The following is a 22,973-nucleotide window of genomic DNA, read 5'->3' as shown; positions in this document are numbered from 1 at the left end:
ACATATCTTTTTTTTTTTAATAGAGAGGGAGGGAGAGAGAGACAGAGAGAGAGAAAGAGAGTGGGAGAGCAGGGAGGTGCAGAGGGAGAAGGAGAGAGAGAGAAACCTAAGCAGGCTCCATGCTCAGCGGGGAGCCCTCCATTTCACCATGCTGAGGTCATGACTTGAAACAAAATCAAGAGTCAGATGCTTAACCAGCTGAGCCAGCCAGGCGCCCCCCTCCCCAAACATCTCTTATCGCCTTGTAAAGTGCATTCCTTTCCTTGAAATCCCAGGCTCCCACCCACTTCTCCTTATTTAAGAATGATAAATATACCTCATTTTGTTTGACTGTCTTTGGGATTTCCATGTCTATGTGGATTCCCCGTGTGTACGCCTATTAAACTTGATTTTCTCCTGTTAATCTGTCAATTTGATTCTTAGTCCAGCTAGAAGGACCTTGAAGGGGACAGGAGTTCTTGTTCCCTGAGAAAGGGATGAGAAATTCTTGCTCCCTGACAGGTGGAAGTGCTGAGAGATGTGTTCACATAATTAATTGGATGGTAATTGAGCAGTTTTATTTCAGCCATATCACTCGTTTCAGCTTTTCTATTATCAAATTATCTATCATCAAAAATTATTTTTATTTGCCTATCAGCTGATTATTTTACTAGGTCCTTTTTCAGTTTTGTTAGAAGCAAAGAATTAGAAACCACCTGACTTTCCGGTCATTAGAGACATTAGAGACATGCAGTTCTAGGAAATACACCAAAAAAGCCTTTATTAAGGTTTCCTAAATAGCTAGTAATTGTATCTGTTAGTATTTTACTTATAGGCGTATGTTTACCTCAACATTTTAGGAGATGCTAGGGAAAGTTAAATATTGTTGATTTCAATATACCTATGTCAAAAGGATTTTTCTTGATAAAATGTTTTTATTGAGTGCCTCAAACATGTTTTAGTCAAAATCATTCATTCAGTTGAAGACCATTGTCTGCCTTGGAATCATTGGTAAAATTGTTCTGCATTGTCAAACAAATCAGATTTACTTTCATGATAAAAAAAGTCTGGCTTCATTTTTCAGTTCACATAAATGATTTGACTTGTGTTTCTGTGACAACCATGTTCTGATATATCTACTGATAATCCTCAGTAGATAAATGAGAGACAAGGAACTGGGGCGCCTGGGTGCCTCAGTCGTTAAGCGTCTGCCTTTGGCTCAGGTCATGATCCCAGGGTCCTGGAATTGAGCCCCGCATCAGGCTCCCTGCTCCGCAGGAAGCCTGCGTCTCCCTCTCCCACTCCCCCTGCTTGTGTTCCCTCTCTCACTGTGTCTCTCTCTGTCAAATAAAAAATAAAAAATCTTAAAAAAAAAAAGACAAGGAACCTTGTTTTAAATTTGTTGCTTGGAGGGAATAAGTTGACACTTATGTTTTTTATTGGAAACTCTCGTAGCTTTGCTTCACAGGACTCTTCTGACAACTAATGCATTCTTCGATCATGTACATGGGTTGGAAAAGATAAACTTTTTAAAGAAAAGTATAATCAACTTGTGCCCCATTCCATAATATATCTGAAAATAGAGCATCCTGTGACACACGGTTCCCCATTTATAATTTGTAGCTTCATTCTCTACAGAAATAATGTATCAAACAGTGATCCCTGTAGTCAGTTCTATGGTATTTCACTTAAAGAGGCTTTGCAGACAAAAATATTATGAACCATTCATTTCTTGTTTAGCACTTAAAAGAGCTTTTTATATACCCCAGCCATTGCAGTACAGTTCTATTCAAGATGCCATTGTTTTTGTAGAGTGGGTAAAGGTACTTGTGAGAGGCGAGAGAGGAGAATCTGCATGTTTCCACTTGGACCTCTGACTCATTGTCAGGCAGCTTAGTTTTTAGGAAAGGGTTGAATACAAGTGGAAATTGAAGACTCAGGAATTGCCATCTGTTGTTTATTTTTTTTCTGTGTACTCTTCAGAAATCTGTTTACCTTTAGCACGACAAATATATGGTAATTTGGAAGATACCTGTTCTAGTATTTATAGCAACCTCTGTTTTATAGACAGGGAAAGTGAGACTTAAATGAAATAATTGCCTGTGGTCATTAAGCTAATAAGTGGTTTAGTCAAGGAACTCCAAAACTTATTTTTCCTTCTATGTCACACTACCTAGGACATAGTGTGGTACATAGATTTTTACTATGTTTTTAATGAATAAATAACTGCATGTTGTTTTGTGAACTCTTACATACTTATTGTGGTAGTTTCTTGAATTTTGAACTGTTGGATGAATGTAACACCACAGATTATTCATTACAGACGACTACTGAAGATACCTTGTGTTTTCGAAGGTCAGGTTGATCCTACTTCAGTTCTTTGGAAGGTGTCTGTGGAAGTGATTAACAGAACAAAGAACTTAGGCATTAATGTTTTATCAGTGAAGGCAGAGACTTGTAACACTGTGGTAGTGCTTGTTTGATAGGGGTTAACTGACTGTATGTTGATAACCATAGTGAGATGTCCATGAGGCAAACATATTTCTATGTTTATATGACCAGTATTTTTTTGTTTTTTGTGTTACAGGTATTCTCTTAAGCCAAATGACCAAATCTTGGCTGAAGACAAACACAAGGAATTGTAAGTACATTAAACCCTAGTTTACTCTATGGAGATGTATGTAAACAATCTGGTTTTTAAAATTATATAAAATATAAAGGGCGCCTGGGTGGCTCAGTTGGTTAAGCGACTGCCTTCGGCTCAGGTCATGATCTTGGAGTCCCTGGATCAAGTCCCGCATCGGGCTCCCTGCTTGGTGGGGAGTCTGCTTCTCCCTCTGACCCTCCCCCTTCTCATGTGCTCTCTCTCTCATTCTCTCTCTCTCTCTCTCTCTCTCAAATAAATAAATAAAATCTTTAAAAAAATAAAATAAAATAAAATTATATAAAATATAAAGATGTAATTAACACTATGACCTTGATTCTAGTAAGATTAGGATAAATTTACCTTACAAACAGTTAACATGGGAAATAGTTTTTCCTGCATGCACGTTAAAACATGTAGTATTGTATTCCATCATCTAGACTAAGGGTATATTGGGAAATATGTAATTTCATGATCTTTCCCCAGATAAAATATTAAATTGTTGTTAATTTCGGCTTTTACTCAGTTGACTTCCCCACTCTCATGCTTAAGATGGAGAAATAAAATTTTGTTTCTTTATGAAAAGGTAAATGCCTAGTATTGGTTGGCATTAGGCAAAACACTTTAAATATGAAGTTTGAAATATGAACAAAATTTTGTTCCTTTTAAAAATTTTAATGTTCTTAGGGTTCTTTCAGGTAAAAATAACTTGAACAGTATGATTCCGGGATCCCTCCATGGCTGTATTTCTGCTCTGTTGTAGTATTTAAAAGATTATTACTTCATAGGAACTTTGAGGTTTATTTAAAAATGACAGGTTTGGGAATTTTAAAAATTCTTCTTAATCTTTTCATATCATGATATTATCCAAAGAGGACCCCTAAAAACGAATTTGTATGCTTCTATCTTCTAGTCTACTTTCTTTTTCCCATTGTATAGTAAGAAAGTTCTGATGACCTTAATTATTTTGCAAACACCTAATGTCAGATAATACTGTAGAATTAAGAATTTGAGGAATCTGTGGCTGGCTATACACCTTCACATTGGACCACACTTATTCTTGATAATACTTAAGGTTCCATCTAATTAATAAATATATTGGTGAATTTCACATGCTTGCTTGGGGATTTCTCTAATGTTTGACACTCCCTAATGTTAAAGATATTTTAACATTGAACTCAGGTCCCTTATGGTTTAGTTTAATACAGTCTTCAATTTGTATACATCTGTATGGAGAATAACTTTTTTTTGCTAGGGCCCTTCAAGACTATTATTTTTAGGTACAGCATAGGGAATATAGTCAATGATATCGTAATACCATTGTGTGGTGACAGATGGTAGCTACACTTGTGATGAGAATAGAAAAACATACAAAGGTGTTGTATCACTATGTTGTACAGCTGAAACTAATGTAACATTGTGTGTCAACTATACTCAAAAAGTCCACACAACAAAATATTTTTTCTTTTTTTTTTTTAAAGATTTATTTATTTATTTGAGAGAGAATGAGAGGGAGAGAGAGAGTACATGAGGGGGGGGGAGGGTCAGAGGGAGAAGCAGGCTCCTTTGCTGAGCAGGGAGCCTGATGTGGGACTTGATCCCAGGACTCTGGGATCACGACCTGAGCCGAAAGCAGTTGCTTAACCAACTGAGCCACCCAGGCGCCCAACAAAATATTGTTTTTCAAGGTTATATAATGATTTTTGAAAATACTATTAAAACTTTTTAAAAACCTTTTTCAAATTATTTTATTTCTTCTTTCATATTGAAGACATTGTAATAAATGTTAATCTTAAAATAGTAAGACCCATGTGTAGGGAGATGATTTCTTCAAGAGTTCTTACAGTTGATATATCCCATTGTTATGCTAGCTTTTCAATTTTCATATTTTGTTCTATCCTCATTTGATAATAATCTCCATAGTGGGTTGTCAAGAAATTTTTTTCAGTTTCTTTCTTTACTGCTAAGTATAATCAATGAGGGTAGTGACTGATATAAATTCCTCTCTGTTAAAGTATTAATTAATTCCAAAAAAAAGTATTACTGAATTCTAATTAAAAACTCAAGGGATTGGGGTGCCTGGGTGGCTCAGTCTGTTAAATGACTGCCTTCTGCTCTGGTCATGATCCCAGAGTCTTCGGGCTCCCTGCTCAGTGGGGAGTCTGTTTCTCTTTCTCCCTCTGCTGCTCCCATCTGCTTATGTGTGTGCTCATGCTTGCTCTCGCTCTCTCTCTCAAATAAGTAAAATCTTAAAAAAAAAAAAAAAGACCTTAGAGAGTACAATCTTGTCTCGTTAACAGTATCAAGTATAAAACATATTGGTTCAGTGTCAATAACATGTCCTTTTCCAGGATTTTCTTTTTTTTTCAGGCTACTTGGAACATCTTCTGGATTTGATTGTTACATACCTGTTCTTATCATTCTTCTTACAGATTTCTATTCCTCTTTGGATATGCTATATAGTAATTATTTTATAAATTAACATCTATCACTAAGATTATATTGGAGTTACTCCTTTTTGGCTGTGTGTTACATTCACTCCGAGGAAAATGAGTATTGTCCCTGGTCTTTGCTAGCTGTGTGCGAAATGGGTGTCATTGGTCACACCGGAGACTGCGAGGGAAAGGTAGATATTTAACATAAACTTGCAGTAATTATTAGAAAATCTCTTCAGGGTATATAGTCTTATGGTAGATTAATAGCTCAAATTTTTAATCTAATGTAATTGCTTTGGAAAAGAAAATTGTATATAGTGTTATAACAAGAAAAATGCATTTAGATTATTAGACCTTTTCTGTTATCACTGCTTAAAAAGCAATAAAAAATTACATTCTCTAGGTTACTCTTTGCTTTACTATTTCAATTAAAAAGGTGGTGGAAAGGGGTCTAGAACCTTATCAGTGACCGCGTGACTTGTGTCTTAACATTTAATATATACACATTTTATAGAAAACACAAATTTTGCCAGCCATTTTAAAATGGGAGCTACTGTACAACTGGGTTAGTCTTAAATGATGTTATTTTTCCTGTGCAATTAAAGTGACTCTGTGGAATATTATGCAGTTATTAAAATCTTTTTAGGAAAAGATTTACTATCATGATTAAGTAGGTGAAAAAGCTTGCTTATACATATCCTAGAATGAAATTACAAAATAGTAGATTTTTGGGTGACTGGATTATGGATGAGTTTTATTTTCTTCTTTGTACTTTTATGGGTATTTTATTTTTTAATTAAAAGATTATTTATTAAAAAATTGCAAGACTCAGTAACTGATTATAAAGAACTCAATAGCTTTATCAAGACTCAATGACTTCTCTTTCACTACCTATAACCAATAACTAGAATAAGATAGCTGCTGCTTCACTGTACCCGCCAGATTGTACACAATTTTTTTTTTTTTTTTGTGGTTAATCCTAATCTGAAACCATACAGAGAAGGAAATGCTGGGAAAGACAGTTCTGGTTGACAAAGTATAAAATTTACCATGCTTGGATTAATCATTTAGTTTTCTGAATTTAATGTCTTTATTTGTGAAATGGTGATAATTCCATGTTTGTCTTAATATGTTAAATGAGGTTTAGATGAAATTATATATGTAAAAAAGTTTTTGAACTATGAAAAGGTTATATAAAGTTACTTGTGTGATGTAAGTTTTTGTGAGTGTGATGTTTATGCAAACTCGAACTGGCTTCTGCTCTTGGAGTAGCTGCCTCTCAGATATCATGGTAGGGTTATTTTAGTGCTTTGCTATTTTATTATTATTCATTAAGCAAATGATTTCTTTAATTAGCTACTTTTCTTTTAGTCTATTCAATAATCCCATTGTATAGTTTCTGAGTTTCTAGCCTGAAATTCTTTACGCAGAAAGTGCTAATGGACTTCTTTGTTCTCTCTTTGTTGTTTAAAATTTATTATTATTATTATTATTATTATTATTATTATTATTTTGTTCTCTGTCTCTGATGTTTTGGGTGGAAGGGTGAGGTGTTTCCTGAAACTTTATCCAGAGCATTTTAGTCTAAGTGTAGTTCATTGATCCTTTGTTGTAAACAATTTACTTGACAGTATTTCAATATGTAATATCTATGGGGTAAATATTCTTTAGGGCCATTGTGGGATGGAGAGAGCAGAAACTGCTGATATGTTGAATACTTATTTTCTTTGGTCTGCACCAAATAGGAATATATTGAGAATGAAGACAGATTTCTGCCTGAAAAATAGTGTAAGGGTTATGCCAACACTGTCTATATCCCCTTAAGGATTGAGTCAGACTTTTTGGGAATGTTACGGATTTGGGGATACTTTTAGTATTTATTAGCAGCTCATCCAGTCCTTGAAAACATTTTCTTTACTAACTATACTTACTGATTTATTTTTGGAAAGTATGAATGATTAAATAACACATATATTAAAAAACAAGGAAAAGAGGGCCTTATTTCAGTTACTTTTTTTTTTTAAGATTTTATTTTTTTTATTTGACACAGAAACAGAGATAGTGAGAGAGAGAGCACAAGCAGGGGCAGCGGCACGCAGAAGGAGAAGCAGGCTTCCCGCTGAGCAGGGAGCCTGATGTGGGACTTGATCCCAGGACCCTGGGATCATGACCTGAGCTGAAGGCAGCCGCTTAACTGACTGAGCCACCCAGGCGCCCCTATTTCAGTTACTTTTGTGCTTTAATTTAATCCTCACAGCAATCCTAGAATGTAAATATTATAATCATTCCCATTTTATGGGAAACAGGCTCCATAACTTGTCTTATAGTAGAAAAGGATAGACTGTGATTTGATTTCAGGTCTATTTTTATTGCTTTGTACCTTGCTAAATTCAGTGATTTAGGAAAAATAATATTTATTCTTTTGGGAGAAATAATATTTAAAATGAACATACCTACTTCACAAAGTAGTTAAAGGTACTTGTGATGGATATTATATTTCATAAATTTTAATATGGTTTAGTAGAAATATGCCATAATTTGTAGGTAATACTGTATTTTGGGGGGTTGTTAATGTCTAAGGTAAAATCTTAGATAATCTGAGTTCACGTTGATGAATGGAAATCTGATATTTCTAAATGACTAGGTCATTTCTTGAAGTTCAGTGTACTATAACTTTATTCTTTGTGATGCTAGCTCCCTCTGTGGAACTTCATTATGATTGCAACTTGAGTTTGATTATTTAGCAAAATGATTGAAACATTTAGAATAGATTTTAAATTTTTATTGTAAAAATTTACTTTATATCCTAATAATTCCAAGTGTTTTTCTTGTTAAAATATTGCTTTTAGAAAAATGTCTTACCTCGTATATATTGAATTTTAATAGTACATGCGAAATGAAACCACCTTCCTCAAGCATTCCTGCAACTTTTATGCTTTTTTGTTTGGGAAGGCCAGAAATACTTGCAAGTTCTAGGTCTGTAGCTCTGTGTTAGGTTAGACAGGAGATTAGAAAAAAGTCTAATGGAAGATTTGGAAAAAAAAATGTTTTGGAGTTTGAATTTTGAATTTATGGTTTTTTTAGTTTCTCAGTATTGAATTGGGTGAGAAGATGTTCATTGAAGGATTTTTTTTTTTTTTTTTTTGTCTTGTTGAAAAGAGACAAAATTTCTGCTTGGTAGAAAGAGCAGAGATAACTTAGTAGGATCCCAAAATTCAACAAGAAATGTATGAAATATCTTTTACATATATAATTTCTGTAAATTTATGCTCTTGTATAGAAAATTCTTTGTTAACAAATCCTCTTACTGATTTCCCTTTGCAAGAGTGTGTATATTTCTTCTGCCACTGCTTTTTCTCCTTTGTTTCCCAAACTATTTTATATTTAAATATTAAATTGTATAATTACTTTTTCAAAGATACTTTCCATTCTAGATTGAGGGCAGAGGGAATATGATTGGCTTCCAAGATGGTATTTAGAAAAATGGGCAAACTGACATCAACCATAACTAGGGACTAAAATATAAGTAATGAAGATAGGAAAGCACTAAAGTATATGTGCTCTTTGAATTTATAAAAATTTAGCTATGTGAACATAATAAAAAACACATGTAGAAAAATTTAACTATTTTACTTACCAAGTAGAATTGAATGTCATTGTTAAGATCTTGCATGAATAAGCTTTTAAACAATTCTGTAGGATAATTATCTTTGAACCCTTCCTTAATACTAAACATATTTATTATTCTGTTAAAGTGTAATGTAGTTTATGCAAACACAGGCATGCATTATGGTGGCACAAAGAAATTCATTTTATTCATTTTTATATTTGTTGACCTTGACTGAATTTAGATCAGATATTATTTAAAAGAATAGAATTGGGGCGCCTGGGTGGCGCAGTCATCAAGCGTCTGCCTTGGGCTCAGGTCTTGATCCCAGGGTCCTGGGATAGTCTCGCATCTGGCTCCCTGCTCCGCAGGAAGCCTGCTTCTCCCTCTCCTACTCCTCCTGCTTGTGTTCCCTCTCTCACTGTGTCTCTGTCAAATAAATAAAATCTTTAAAAAAAATAAAAGAAAATAAAAGAGTAGAATTGAACTAGTTTTATTAATATAACAAATCCATCCTTTGTTATCTTTAAAGCATATATTATGTCCTTGAAATAGTAATAATGTTTTCTTACGTCAGTAAAAACTTTGTATCAATATGTAAATATTTTCCTGGGGGTTATTAGAGTTTGTTTCTTTCTGAGAGAGAACAAGGGGGTAGAAGGAGTAGAGGGTGAGGGAGAGTGAGGGGGACAGAATCTCAAGGCCACTCGGTGCTGAGCTTCAGCGCAGAGCCGAGGAGGGACTCTGTCCCAGGACTCTGAGATCATGACCTGAGCCGAAACCAAGAGTCAGATGCTCAACTGACTGACCGAGCCACCCAGATGCCCCTAGTTTTTATCTTCTGATCAGTTACCTTTTCAGTCTTTAAAGATAACTAACCCATCTCCCATTAGTCTTTGGAAGAAATCTGGAGTGAACTTCCTTTATTTTATTATTGGCTACTTTTAAGTCCATGTCATTTTGAATTTGGTTTAATTTATGTGTCACATGTATAGTAGTAGTGCTTTCCAATGTTAACTGTATTATTTAAAGTTTTCTTAATGTTAACTTAAAAAATTAGCCTCATCTTGTTAATACTCGTGAAATTATGAGTTTTATACATTTGATTATAAGAACTATTAAAAGAAAAAATGTTTGCCATTCAATATTATCTCGAGTACTAGTTGACATCATGTGCTTCCTGATGCGATGCACAGGGAAAGACAGATTATCACATGTGTAGCGTTCCTACAAAAATGCATGAATCTGATTGTGAGGGAAACATCAGACCCAAATTCAACAAAACAGCTGGCCTTTATTCTTGAAAAGAGTCACTGTTGTGAAAGATAAAGACTGAGAAACTTCTCTAGATTGAGAGAAATCAAAGAAACGTAACAAGTAAATGTAATACATGATCTTGCATTGTATCCTGGGAGGGAAGGATACACAGATATTTGGGGGTAAAGAGTGTTGATGTTTGCAGTGTACTCAAATGGTTCAGCAATAACTATGAGTAATAATAGTAATATGTAGTGAGATAAGTCAAACCGTATTATAATGTTAAGTAAATTTAGGTGATGAGTATACAGGAGTTAGTACAATTTTTGCATTTTTTTGATAAGCTAGAAATTATTTCAAAATAGGAAATTAAAAAAAAATAGTCTCGGGGTGCCTGGGTGGCTCAGTTGTTAAGTGTCTGCCTTCGGCTCAGGTCATGATCCCAGGGTCTTGGGATCAAGCCCCGCATCGGGCTCCCTGCTCAGCGGGAAGCCTGCTTCTCCCTCTCCCACTCCCCCTGCTTGTGTTCCCTCTCTCACTGTGTCTCTTTCTGTCAAATAAATAAATAAAATCTTTAAAAAAAAATTGTCTCAAGTATCACCAGTGGTACACATACTGTATTCTGGGAATCACTTGGTCATAATGGATCAGTAGTGGCTATAGTAAGTACTTTTTTTATACAGGTAAAACACTTTTATTTTTTTTTAAGATTTATTTATTTATTAGAGAGAGAGATAATAGGCAGGAGCAAGGGGAGGGGCAGAGGGAAAGGGAATCCACAAGCAGACTCCCCGCTGAGTGCAGAGCCCAACTCTGGGCTTTATCCCAGGACCCTGAGATCTTGACCTGAGCCGAAACCAATAGTAACCAAGAGTTGGTTGCTTAACTGACTAAGCCACCCAGGCGCCCCACCCCTACTCATCTTTTAAAGGCTTAACTCAGATGTTAATTCTTTCTGGTAGCTTTCTCTCTTGTACACTATTCTGTACTCGGTATTAGTCTGGTGCAAACCATCAGGCAGACCAGAATTAAAATCCTGGTTTTGATAATTACTAGTTGTGAGACTTTGGGTTAGTTACTTATTCCTTTAAATATTTCTTCACCTAAATTATGAGAATGATGACACTTAACCTTATAGAATTATTGTGGGGATTAAGTAATATATAGAGAATTCCATGATGCCTGGCATGTGAATAACTACTTCTACTTTTATTTAATTTTTTGCTTACCTTCTTTAGACTCAGTACTTTGAGCACAAGGTTCATCTTTGTATTCCCAGTGCCTGGCCCCTAGTAGAAATTTAGTAAATATTTGTGAATACTTGAAGACTATTTTAGTCTGCAGAGTATATTTGATGTTTTCAATTCATATGTTTATTCGTGTATTTTACCATTAAGTGGTTTTTTTGCAGTAATTTTGGTTGTTTGGGTTTTACTACAAGGTTGATGATTAATGAAACAGTTTTGTTTTCCAAGTTTTGCCTTCATGAATATAATCAAATTTAACAGCAGGCTCCTTATGAAAATCAGAATCCTTAGTTAAGTGCTTCTCTCATTGTTCCTTAAATATCATCAACCTAAGTTTCCTTAGTAGAGAGCAAACAAGTTTCTGTTTTTTCTCTAATGTTTGGATTGACTTTGTCTATAAGTGCCTCTATCTAATTCTAGTAGGCAGCTGGTGTTGGTGATTAAGTTTGGAATAATTTGTGTGACAGCCCCCTTAGTCTGGATTCTGAGAGAAATTTTTTAATGTCTATTTTAGGTTGTTTTAATTAGAATTTTTTTCCTCTTTTAAAATATGTGGTAGATGAGAGCATAAACTTTTCCAGAACTAATTCTCTCCAAAGTTGGGAGATGTTTTTACTATTTGTGCCTTTGGTTATGTAAGTTAACAGATACCCAAAACAAAATGACTTAAACTATAAATGGAAAATTTTATTATTTAACACAATAAATCTGGAGGTAAAGATTGGTTAATTCAGTGCTTCCGGAACATCCTCAGGAAGCCCTTTCTTTCTGGATATAATTTTCAGCCTCTTCCCCAGTTTCATCCTTAGCAACCCAGCAGGACAACTTTAAAAGGAAACAAAATTATTTACTGTCTCTAAACCAGGGAAGGTAGAAAAATACATTCAGAAGAATGGTATACAGTATAAACTGCTGCTTTGGTTCATGCTTTATACTTGAAAAGAGAAGCTGCATATTTTTAGGGGATCACAGTGGGGAAGCTAATCACATTTCTACTGCCTCCTGAAAACATCATTATGGTATAGTTTTTTTGGGGGGTAGTTTAAAGTCTTAGTACTTTTGGAGATTTTATTTTAGGCTACTATAAATTGTTACTCAGTAACTTGTTTAGAATTATTTTACTGAGTCACTTAACAAAGGTAGGATTAGACCTTCTCCATAATATATTAACTCCTGCGCAAAGAGTATGTATAGATTAGCCATTGATGAAAGGAACAACTGAGTTCAGTCCATCTTGAAGAAAGAATAAAAGTAGAATTGAATCATCTCTGGAAAAAGCAAGATGGTCTGTCATTCTAGTACTTACTATGTGTAAGAATGTTTAATATTGGTAGGTAATTGTATAATTAACATAGTCTAATTTAGGGATCTTCTAATCAGTTTGTAATAGCCAAACTACCAAAGTTCCATTTATCTTGCATGTGAAGAACTTTTTAAGGAGAAAGCTCTGCCTTAACTTTCATAATGTTTATATATATTTATGCTTTTCATTTCTCTGCAAAGCTTTTCTTGTTAATGTGAAACTTGGAAAATAATAGTAATAATGTTGCAGTTCCTCAAAGATTATAGTGGTATCTAATTTTACAATATTCCTGAGACATTGGTAATTTTCAGCTTCTCTTCAAGACTTTCATATTACTTTTAACTGTCGTTGTTATCATTTGTATGTTTCTTATTTCCCTTGTTGATTCTAATTATGCCCTCAGGAGTTAGCATAGTATAAATTTATTATTTAATGTTTTTATTTGAGTATAGTTGACATACAATATTACATTAGTTTCAGGTGTACAGCATAGTGATTGGATAATTTTATGTTTTCCTGTACTCATCACAAGTGTAGCTACCATCTGTCACCATATAACCTTATTACAGTACCATTGAATAAATTCCCTAGGCTGTACCTTTTTTTAATTAAAAATTTTTTTAATTTTAATTTAATTTTTTTTTTTTTTTTTTATGAGAGAGAGAGAGCATGAGGAGGGGAGGGTCAGAGGGGGAAGCAGGGAGCCAGATGAGGGACTCAATCCTGGGTCTCCAGGATCATGACCTGAGCCTAAGGTAGTTGCTTAACCAACTGAACTACCCAGGTGCCCTATGCTGTACCTTTTATTCCCATGACTTATTTATTCCATAACTGGAAGCCTGTAAGCATATTGTAAATTTATTATGTTTTCTATAGGACATCTCATCAGATATTTGAAGGTGATTAAACATTTTTTAGGGGTAGAAACTGTCATTTGTGTTTCCAGGACTCAGTTGGCCATTATATTTGTTGATTGACTTGATTGAGAACTTAATGTGTATCAATGTTTCATTGTCTTCCATTAGTTTGTATAATGGAGGGAATCTTTTGTTGTTCTTAGATTTTTGGTCTGTAAAAGTATACTCTAAAGTTATATATATGTTTCCATAAACATTTTACTTGGGCCTGCATAAACCAAGTATTTATTTTAAAACTGTAATAATTTAACCTTGTAAACCCATTGTTAGTAACTTGGAAAAACAAATATTGTATGAGACGAAGCACTTCTTTTTATTGCTAAATTCAGGTTACACTGGGAAACCCCTATGTGAAAGTATAGGTCTATTACCCGTCTTTGTTCTGTCTGGAATGATTTATTGATACTGTAAAACAAAGTTTATCAGGAAGACTGTAAGGTTCCGTTGGATTCTGGGGATCTTGTGGTTGACTTTGATACTGGTGTTGTTGGCAGCATTATCATTGTTATTAGTCATTATCCCCTGATGTCCACATTTGTATGGCAGAATAAATAAAGCCATTATACAGGCTTAATTCCAGGATGACTTAGCATACAGCTTTCTGTCAATCTGTTGGACTTTTATTTAGATAAAGACTTAGGGTATTAAGATTCTAAGTCCCACTGCTTATGGCCTTTTTATGTACAATTTTGTTTTGGTGGTAAAGTTGTGTTTTATCATGAATGATTGATTACAATGAATGATTCCATTTCCCATCCACAAAGTTATTCATAAGGTATTAATGTTTTAGGTTATGCCATTCTTCTCTTATAGCGGTAATGAAAATGTCCCTCAGGTTCTTGTATGTTCTCAGCTTTAGAAAACGTTTAGTATCATTCCTTTAATTTTAGTACTGAATAAGCTGAGGCATAGAAATCATAATTGGCAAGGAAAAGACCATTACTGGGTTTTCTCTTTAGTCCATTGTTCTTTGCATTTTACCAAATCGTAGTCATTTTCCCAATATATGCATTATGGAAACATTGCATTTTGAATTGATGCCCTTTCAGAAAAGCAGCAGATTTGTTCTTAATTTTCACACTGTGGATTTTTAGTTTGAATACAGGTTACCTAGTTACCCCGTTATTAAGTATTCTATCCTTTATTGTCATGACCTCTTTTGAAGTAATAGTAATGTTTCCTCCTGTGAAGAATAGGGTACTAGAAATTTAGCGTACTTGTTCAAGGTCACAGTGTATGTGTTGAATCAAGAGTACTCAAATCAGTTGTAGCTCTTTGGCTCTTTTGTCACCCTTTGTATTGTTAATATAACGTAATTCTTGTGAATCATCTAGTTCTCAAGTGTGGGGACACACAAATATGTACATTATTTATATTTGGCCTATTATAATTTTTGTAAATTGAAAATCTGCTCTTGTTTCTTCCAGGTTTAAAATCTTTTAATGACTTCTCTGCATAATGAAACCTAAATAACTTTCTTTGCTTTTTAATCTCTAGTTCTGGCATCTTTTTGCAGTTCATTGAACATGTCCCTCTTGTCCATGTATTTGTACATGTATTTGTCCCTCTAAAAACCTCCTCCTTGTAGGTCTCTCACCACTCCAAATCCTTTTCAAGATTCAGATCTTTATCTGGAAAACTTTAATCTCTGTTAAAAAACAAAATTTATCTGAGTGAATTTACAGATCAACTTGCCTTTATTTGATGATTTATGAATCTGGCAGCATCCCATCTCATGAAGACTGGCTGTATCCAAGGACCAGCCAAGAGGGTCCATGGCTTCATGGAGGATAGAAATTAAACACAAGCCAAGAGGAAGTGAGAGCAGAATTTATTGAAGACATAGAGGGTAGATACAGACAGAGTATCAGGAAGACTCAGAAAAGAAAGAAGGGTGAGTCTTGTCTTTGCTTGGAGCCTGGAGTTTTTATTGAGGCTGGTAGTCTGGTGCCTCTTATCTTCTCAGTAATCCAGGAACAGAGAAGTGTTTAGGTGTCCTCCATAAATCACTTATGCCCTGGAGTCAGGGTCTTGATGAGTCAGTGGTCTTGGAAAATTCATGATGACCCCACCTGGTCACTCCTTAGATGTTATGTATTGTGTTGGAAGACTCCAAAGAAATTATTAAATCCTTTATTTCTACAAGGAGGACATACATTATCTCTTCTATAAGACGTGTGTAAAGCAAGGGTGTAGGTCCTAGCAAAAATAGAAGCAGGAAAAGGAGCGGGGATGGGGGGGAAGCAGTTTTTCATGGGGTCCCTTTAGTTTCCCTATCTCATATCTGGCAATAGAAAGGAGCCCCACTGAGCTGCAGGAAAGGAAGGGTTTTTTAAAGCAGACAGGGAATGGAAAGAAGGAAATTATTAGCAAAGAATTCTGATCAGCACTACAAGGTAATCCACTGATAGACCCCTTCTGTTCCCCTTAGAAGTGTTGCTGGATTGTGGAGTGCAACAGCCGAGAAAGAATTCTTGACATGTTGTATGGTGCAACTTAGTAAGTTTATTTAAGTAGCACAGGAACAGGACCCATGGGCGGAAGGGGTCCACTTTTGCTGTATGAAGCTGGTGGTTATCTGCTTAGTGCTCAAAGGGGAGGGAATGTGCAAGGAGTATTAGATCATAAATGTTTTTTTCGAATTTCTACTTATAAAATTACTTTTGCAAGATTTCTCTGGTGCTTATCATTCAGTTCGATATTAACTATTGGTGAAATATACAGGCATCATGAGACCCTTTAAGAATGTAGCAGCCCTGGAACGCCTGGGTGGCTCAGTCGTTAAGCGTCTGCCTCCAGCTCAGGTCCTGATCCCAGCGTACTGGGATCGAGCCCCACATCAGGCTCTCTGCTCAGCGGGAAGCTTGCTTCTCCCTCTGCCACTCCTGCTTGTGTTCCTGCTCTCGCTGTCTCTCTATGAAGTAAATAAATAAAAACCTTAAAAAAAAAAAAGAATGTAGCAGCCTTTTAAGAATGGGCATCTAGCTGGCTCAGCTGGTGGAGTGTGGGACTCTTGATCTCTGGGTTTTGAGTTTGATCTCCACGTTGGGTGTAGAGATTACTTAAAAATAAAATCTTAAATGTAGCAACCAGCCCATATTTGATCCTTATTGAAATTGTGCAGGCTGTAGGTCAGCCTTCTGGGCTAAAGGTGAACATTTTCCTGCTTCTATCCTTCACTGTTTACCCCCTGACCAATTTTTGGTCCTTAAATCTTTAAGGTTGTTGAAGGGCAAAAGACTCATCTTCTGTAACTTCTTCAAGCTGACAGGGGTCATAGAAATGTTCCTACCTATGGACTGAAATTGGGTACTATCTGTCTCTACAAGTAACCACCATGGAAGGCCATTGCGATAGAATTCAGAATGGACATTGAGGTAAATTTGTTTTGAGTAGTAAGGATCATCTGTTGGCTGGGTGAAGGAGTCAGAAACTGCTTGCATGTATCTTGATAATAGAGCAAAACGAAAGTGACAACATTTTAGGATTAATATAATAAAAATAAGAAGTGTGATAGGAAGACCCTTTAGGGTACACCATAGTCTACCTCCCAGTTAAAAACTTATCATTCGGAGAACTAAGAGTTAGACATTGCCTTAATTTGCATGTGTATGAGCTAAAAATTTGGATTACATTAGCAGAGTCATCTGGGATACATATATATATATATATATATATATATATATATATATATATATATACACATCTTAATATTAGCATAATAACTTCCTGATTTGCAGTCAGGATATCAAAGGCCATTAAGTTTTGGAGTGCCACTTTTCGAATTTGTGGGTGACTTCATGTTGGGTTTCATTAAAGGTGGCTTCTGTATGCTTGGCTAACACTTCTGTTTGTAATTTTTACATCAAGAGAGGTGGCTCCCAGGACAAATATCACTAAGGAATAAAACCATTAAGAAGCTTTCTTTGCCTGATGTCTAGCCTTAACACTATCCTAATTATGAGGAATTGCTGGCAAGTAGATGACTTGTCTTGAGGAGATAAGGGCATCCTCACGTGCATCCTCCAATCGAATTAAAAGGAAAGTAGGGCACCACTAAGCACCTGGGTGTCTTAGTCTGTTAAGCATCTGACTCGATGTTGGCTCAGGTCATGATCTCAGGATCCTGGGATGGAGATGTGTTGGGTTCCACACTCAGTGGGGAGTTTGCTTGAGAATTCTCTCTCTTTCTCTCTCTCTCTGCTCCCCCCCCAGCTCGCACACTCGCTCTCTTTCTCTCCCTCTCTCTTTAAAAATAAATAATAAATCTTTTTTAAAAAAAGAAAGTGGGGCTATCAATTTTCTGTACAAGTTCATAGCTAACCCCATGGAGTTGGGTACGCTCTGACTTTTAAGGAGCAGTTTTGTTATCCCAGCGACATAGAGACTATCAAGGTGATAGTTAAGTTACACAGTTGTTGGGGAGTCCACGAAATAGAATGGGTTTCAGCAGCTGCTTGGGAATATTCCTTAGAGTCCCCATCCTGAAGCACACTAACCAGACAATTGGTTCCAATTATCATAGCCATTAATCTGGGAAACGAATGATGGCGAAAACCCCACATACAACAAGAGTCAGACAACATTCATCCAGTCCTGTCCAGATATGTTTCGTATCTGGCACACAAAAGAAGCAGCAAAAAAAGAGAAGGCAAGTGACTCAGGAAAAACAGAGAGACTCATGTACAGGATGTTGGCAGCAACCTGTTTATAAGAGAGACAAAGGGAGAGTGCACGTAGTGAAAAGGAGAGAACACAGGTGAGGTTGTAGATTAACAGTAGAGGGGCTTGAGGCAGCTGAGCTGATGGTGGGTTGAGGGGTAGAGGGTAAGGAGAGGGATGTCCTTAGGCCCTCTAGAGGACTATAGGACAGATCAGTGTTTTGATACAGGGCCATAAAGGCCTGACCTTATGAGATTTTGGTCCATTTTCCTTGACGCTTACAAAAAAAAAGTCTAATTGCTAAACAGTATTGAAGCTTAAGAACCCATTAATGGACCTGTTTTTTTAAAAATCATCCTCCACACTACATCAAAAACTAATGATGTAATGTATGGTGATTAACATAACATAATAATAAATAAATAAATAAATAAATAAATAATAAAATCAGCCTCCAGAGACTATTGAGGCCAGGCATTATTACAGAAGAAGATGAGGCACTTCTTTAAATCCTGTTTTCCAAATTGATTTCATTGTGTTAGGAGACAGCCCAAAGGAAATCCTTTGGGATTGAGGAAGTTGATCCCATAGTCAATTTGTACAAAATGAGGAGAGTGTACATTAACTACCTAGGAGTCCATTACCAAAATCCCCCTTGGTTTTGAATGGCATCCCATCAGGAATATTGCTGAAGGTTCCTGGGGTTCACAGTGGCGGGAGGCATTTTTTTTCTTGACTGGTTTGGTACCTTTGTACTACCTAAGAAGGGATGTTGACCTCCCTTTGCTTCCCCATTGCATTCTAGACAACAGATGCTGGTAAATGGACTGAATCGCTGCAGAGATTGGGGCTGCCTCTTTCCATTTTGGGTCAGCCAATATATTTGGCAACCAATAATAATACCATTTGAAAGCCTCTGGATATAGTATTAGAAATAAAGTATGGAACCCCTATCTAATCCAAGCAACTTGTCGTGAGCTTAATCCATGATCCAGTCCCAAGGGAAGGTCCCCCATTGGGTGAGTTCCCCAACTGCGTAATAGCTCTCGTCTCTTTCAGGAAGTACGCAGTCAGACATAACTTGGATTTTATGCTCATTGAGGATCACTCCTGGTTATTTAGGAGGAAACCTTACACGGGAGTCTTGGAATTGGTGGCCATCCTAACAACAAATGTTGCTGTCCTATGCCTGACAAGAATATATGCATTAAAAGAACAGGAAAAGTTAGGAGAGTCTGATTTCTGATCCCAGTGCCATTATGACCAAGGTATTAATATCAAGCTGGGTGGCAGTGGACCATCCCTGCCCATAGTGTAGCCACCATGGGCAAGAGGCTCTCTCCTGAACACTTGAGTAAGACATGTTCTGAAGACATGTGCTGAAGGGTCATACTATTCAGGACATCTCTGAAGAAGGAAAAAGAACAGGGACGAAACAAAGACTGGGGTAAAGATGACTTACCAAGTTGCATCGAGGCTCTTGGATTTATTCCGTACTCCCTGTACAGGGCCGTCAAAAATGTTGTGGGATCTTGGAGCACAACAGCCAAGAAAGAATTCTTGAGACATTTTACAGTGCAACTTAGTAAGTTTATTTAAGTAGCGTGGGGGCGGAAAGGGCTTGCACTTGCCCTCTATGAAGCTGGCGCTTCAGTGCTCGAGGAGGAGGAGACATGCAGGGAGCATTAGATCATAAATATCTTTTTCAAGTTTCTACTTGTAAAACTACTGCTGCAAGATTTCTCTGGTGCTTATCATTCGTTTCGATATTAACTATTGGTGAAATATACAGGCAGTCATGAGACCCTTTAAGAATGTAGCAACCAGCACTTACTTGATCCTTATTGAAATTATGCAGGCTATAGGTCAGCCTTCTCAGTTAAAGGTGAACATTTTATGGTAACTTCAAAACTTAGCTGCTTCTTCCAGAAAGCTCCCTCTTTACCTCTAATAAATTCGCTTCTGTTGTACTATAATTTGTCTGTGTTATCTGTATTAGACTGAACTCATTGAGGCCTGTGACTATTTCATATCCAGTTCTGCTTGTCTGTAGTACATAGATCGGCTCATTGAATGCTGTTGGAGCTAACTGAATGTCTGTAGCTTATGGAATAAGTATTACTTGAATTGGAAGTTAAATTTTAAGAAAGGGATGCTTCAGGAATTTTAGGAAAATGAAGTTAGTTTTAAAGCATTAATCAATTTTTAAATCATGAATCCAAAATGTTTTTTTATAGAAGGACTGTTAGATAATTTAAACTGATTCTGATTTCTTTGTATTGAATATTTTGGGAAAATATGAAAAAGATTTTGATCCATAACTTAATCCTTTTAAAAATAGAACTAATTATCAGAACATTCTAGAACATTACTTTATTCCCATGCTGATGTCCTCTTACCACCTTATTTATTTATTGTTAGGTAAGGGAGAGAAAGGGGAGGAGTAGGGAGGAGGAGAGGGAGAGTTAGGAAAGGGGGAAGGAAGAGGGGTAGTAGTAGTGTGTGTGTGTGTGTGGGGGGGTTATTTTATTCTTCTGTGTGCAGACTTTTATTTAATCTCTGTGCTTTTTAATATGGATACATAGCCCTTGTCTCCAGGATTCTCTGAATTCTTTGGCGATTCTGCAAATAAACTTATTTCCTTCTTATTTCTTCCTTCTCTTCCTCCTTCTCTGGTGTTCTTGGTCAGCCATTAGTATTTCTGTTACTTTAAGGACTTCAATATATTATGGATATTTTTCACCAAAAATACTGTTCTTACGAGTTTATTGTCACTTCAGTGCAAGGAACAGACAAACTTTAAGTCTTTTGTGTTGAAGCAGAAGTTAATAATGGTCAGCATATGTTTAGTGTAAAAGTTGTATAAATTGAGGTGTTCAGTTCCTTTACATTAGAAAACAACAGTATAATTAAAATGGGGAAGAATTGGTGCATCTGGAAGGTGCTCAGAGAGTGGGAAAAACAGCAGCTACATTGTAAGCTCCATAAGAGAATGGGTTTGTATCTTTTTTGTGTTTGTATTTGCTCTCCATTGTATACACAGTGCAGAGCATAGTGTAAGCTAATGTGTGGTTAACCAGTAGTTACTAGAAAGACATACTTTGTAGTTTTTATCATTGTAGATAAAAGTGCATCTAAGAAGCATGTTGCTTTTTTGTTTGGCTTAGTATTTTGATCCTGCTTTCCTTCTCCATTTCACCTTGGAAAGCCTGATACGAAAATTATCGAAATAAAAACCTTTCTTCTGATTTTGTCTTCTGTTTGTTTTTACTTTCCATAGTTGTTACATGTTTATTTGGCTCACTAAAATTGGGAGTTAATTTATGTTTTGACCATTATCCAATACAGTGTTAGTACACAGAAAGCTTTTTTTTTTTTAAAGATTTTATTTATTTGACAGACACAGCGAGAGAGGGAACACAAGCAGGGGGAGTGGCAGAGGGAGAAGCAGGCTTTTTGCTGAGCAGGGAGCCTGATGTGGGGCTCGATCCCAGGACCCTGGGACCATGACCTGAGCCGAAGGCAGACGCTTAACGACTGAGCCGCCCAGGTGTCCCAGCACAGAAAGCTTTTATTGTTAATAAACCTTGAGATCAGCCTTACTAATTTCAGCTGATAATTTAGACACACACCTAAAAAAAAAAAAATTTAAGTGTAAGTAATAGACCATACTATCTTTTGTGAAGATTATTATATTCACATCTCATTCTTTTCATTGAATAGTATAGATGTATTGTATGAAAAATAGAAATTATTTTTGTATCGAATATGAACACTTCTTTTTTAAGCTGAGACCACAGGGTTAAGTTCGGAGGAGATTTTATCCTTAATGGCATCACATAAGCAGTTAACTTCTTAATAATTAAGAAACAATGCTGCAACCTTGGTTCAGTTTTAAAGGATACTTTTGGTTGCAAATTAAGCTACTTTTCACCATTAATTCATAGTACTTTAAAAGGATTCCCTATTAGACAGTTTTTTTAAAGAACTATTAATAGGGTAAATGTAGACAGTTATTTTAAAACTAAGGTGATACCCACCAGATGGTGCTATTTTGCCTGTTTTGTTTGTGCAAATACAGAGGATAAATGAATACAGAACTTTTTAAAAAGTGTATGGAGGATCTAATATTTTTAGGGCATATTTTGGGGATAGAGGAGCTCAGTGGTAAGTATTCAAACATAAACTTATATTCAGTACTGAATTTTATCTTAAAGGTGGAAGCTGTTGCTAGAGTTACATGTCAGAGAAACTTCTATTTAGTCTAAAATTAAGTAGTAGATATTCTTAAGGTTGACATAAGGTAAATCCTATTAACTCATAATTCCATAGGCATGAAAAATAAAATTATTTATAAAGGAATTGTATATTACCAAAATTTATGTTTTAGTTTTCTTTAACATTTTCAAGTAAATAATATTACTATATGAGTTACATAATTATTTACAAATTAAGGGAAACATTTTTATTATTTTATGTAATCTTGAAATTTTCCAAATAAAAGAGAAAAATTAGACTTGAATTCATTATTTTTACAAAAGAAAAGGATGACTCTTCTAAATTAATTTGTGTATTAGGAAGAAAGTAGTATGTCGTATACTGTTCATTTAGATGCTCCAATTGAATGACTATCCGTTATAGTTAAAAATGGCAAGCTAATGAAATATACTTCTCAGTGAAGTACGAAGAATTCAGCCAGTAATCCTAGGATTTTAGTTTACTTAGTTTTTCTGGTCTTATTATCACTTCTGTTTTTATTTGTGTCTGGCCTTGAGATTGAAGCATGAAAGTATGTTGGTGCTATTGTAACTATTTTCCAAAGTCGTTATGCCCACAATGATTTTATTGGAATGTGTGAAATTAGAGATTGAAGTTGCTTTTATTTCTTAAATTTTATTTTTTTTCTCTGGAAAAGTACATGT

The 22,973-nt window shown here is 35.7% G+C and overlaps 1 protein-coding gene across 8 annotated transcripts in view; it reads left to right on the top strand.

Moving 5' to 3' along the window:
• ADK (adenosine kinase) overlaps positions 1-22,973 on the top strand; it is a 492,673-nt gene that overhangs the window by 61,154 nt on the left and 408,546 nt on the right. For all 8 annotated transcript variants that reach the window (XM_025850596.2, XM_025850597.2, XM_025850593.2 and 5 more), the window contains one exon: positions 2,567-2,620. In XM_025850596.2, the coding sequence (XP_025706381.1) occupies positions 2,567-2,620 (54 nt within the window). The remainder of the gene's footprint in view (positions 1-2,566; positions 2,621-22,973) is intronic.

This window comes from Callorhinus ursinus, unplaced genomic scaffold, assembly GCF_003265705.2.
Source record: "Callorhinus ursinus isolate GAN/ISIS: 27379988/994484 unplaced genomic scaffold, GSC_fseal_2.0 scaffold31, whole genome shotgun sequence".
Classification (NCBI taxonomy): Eukaryota; Metazoa; Chordata; class Mammalia; order Carnivora; family Otariidae; genus Callorhinus; species Callorhinus ursinus.
This window is presented reverse-complemented; position numbering and strand designations above follow the sequence as displayed.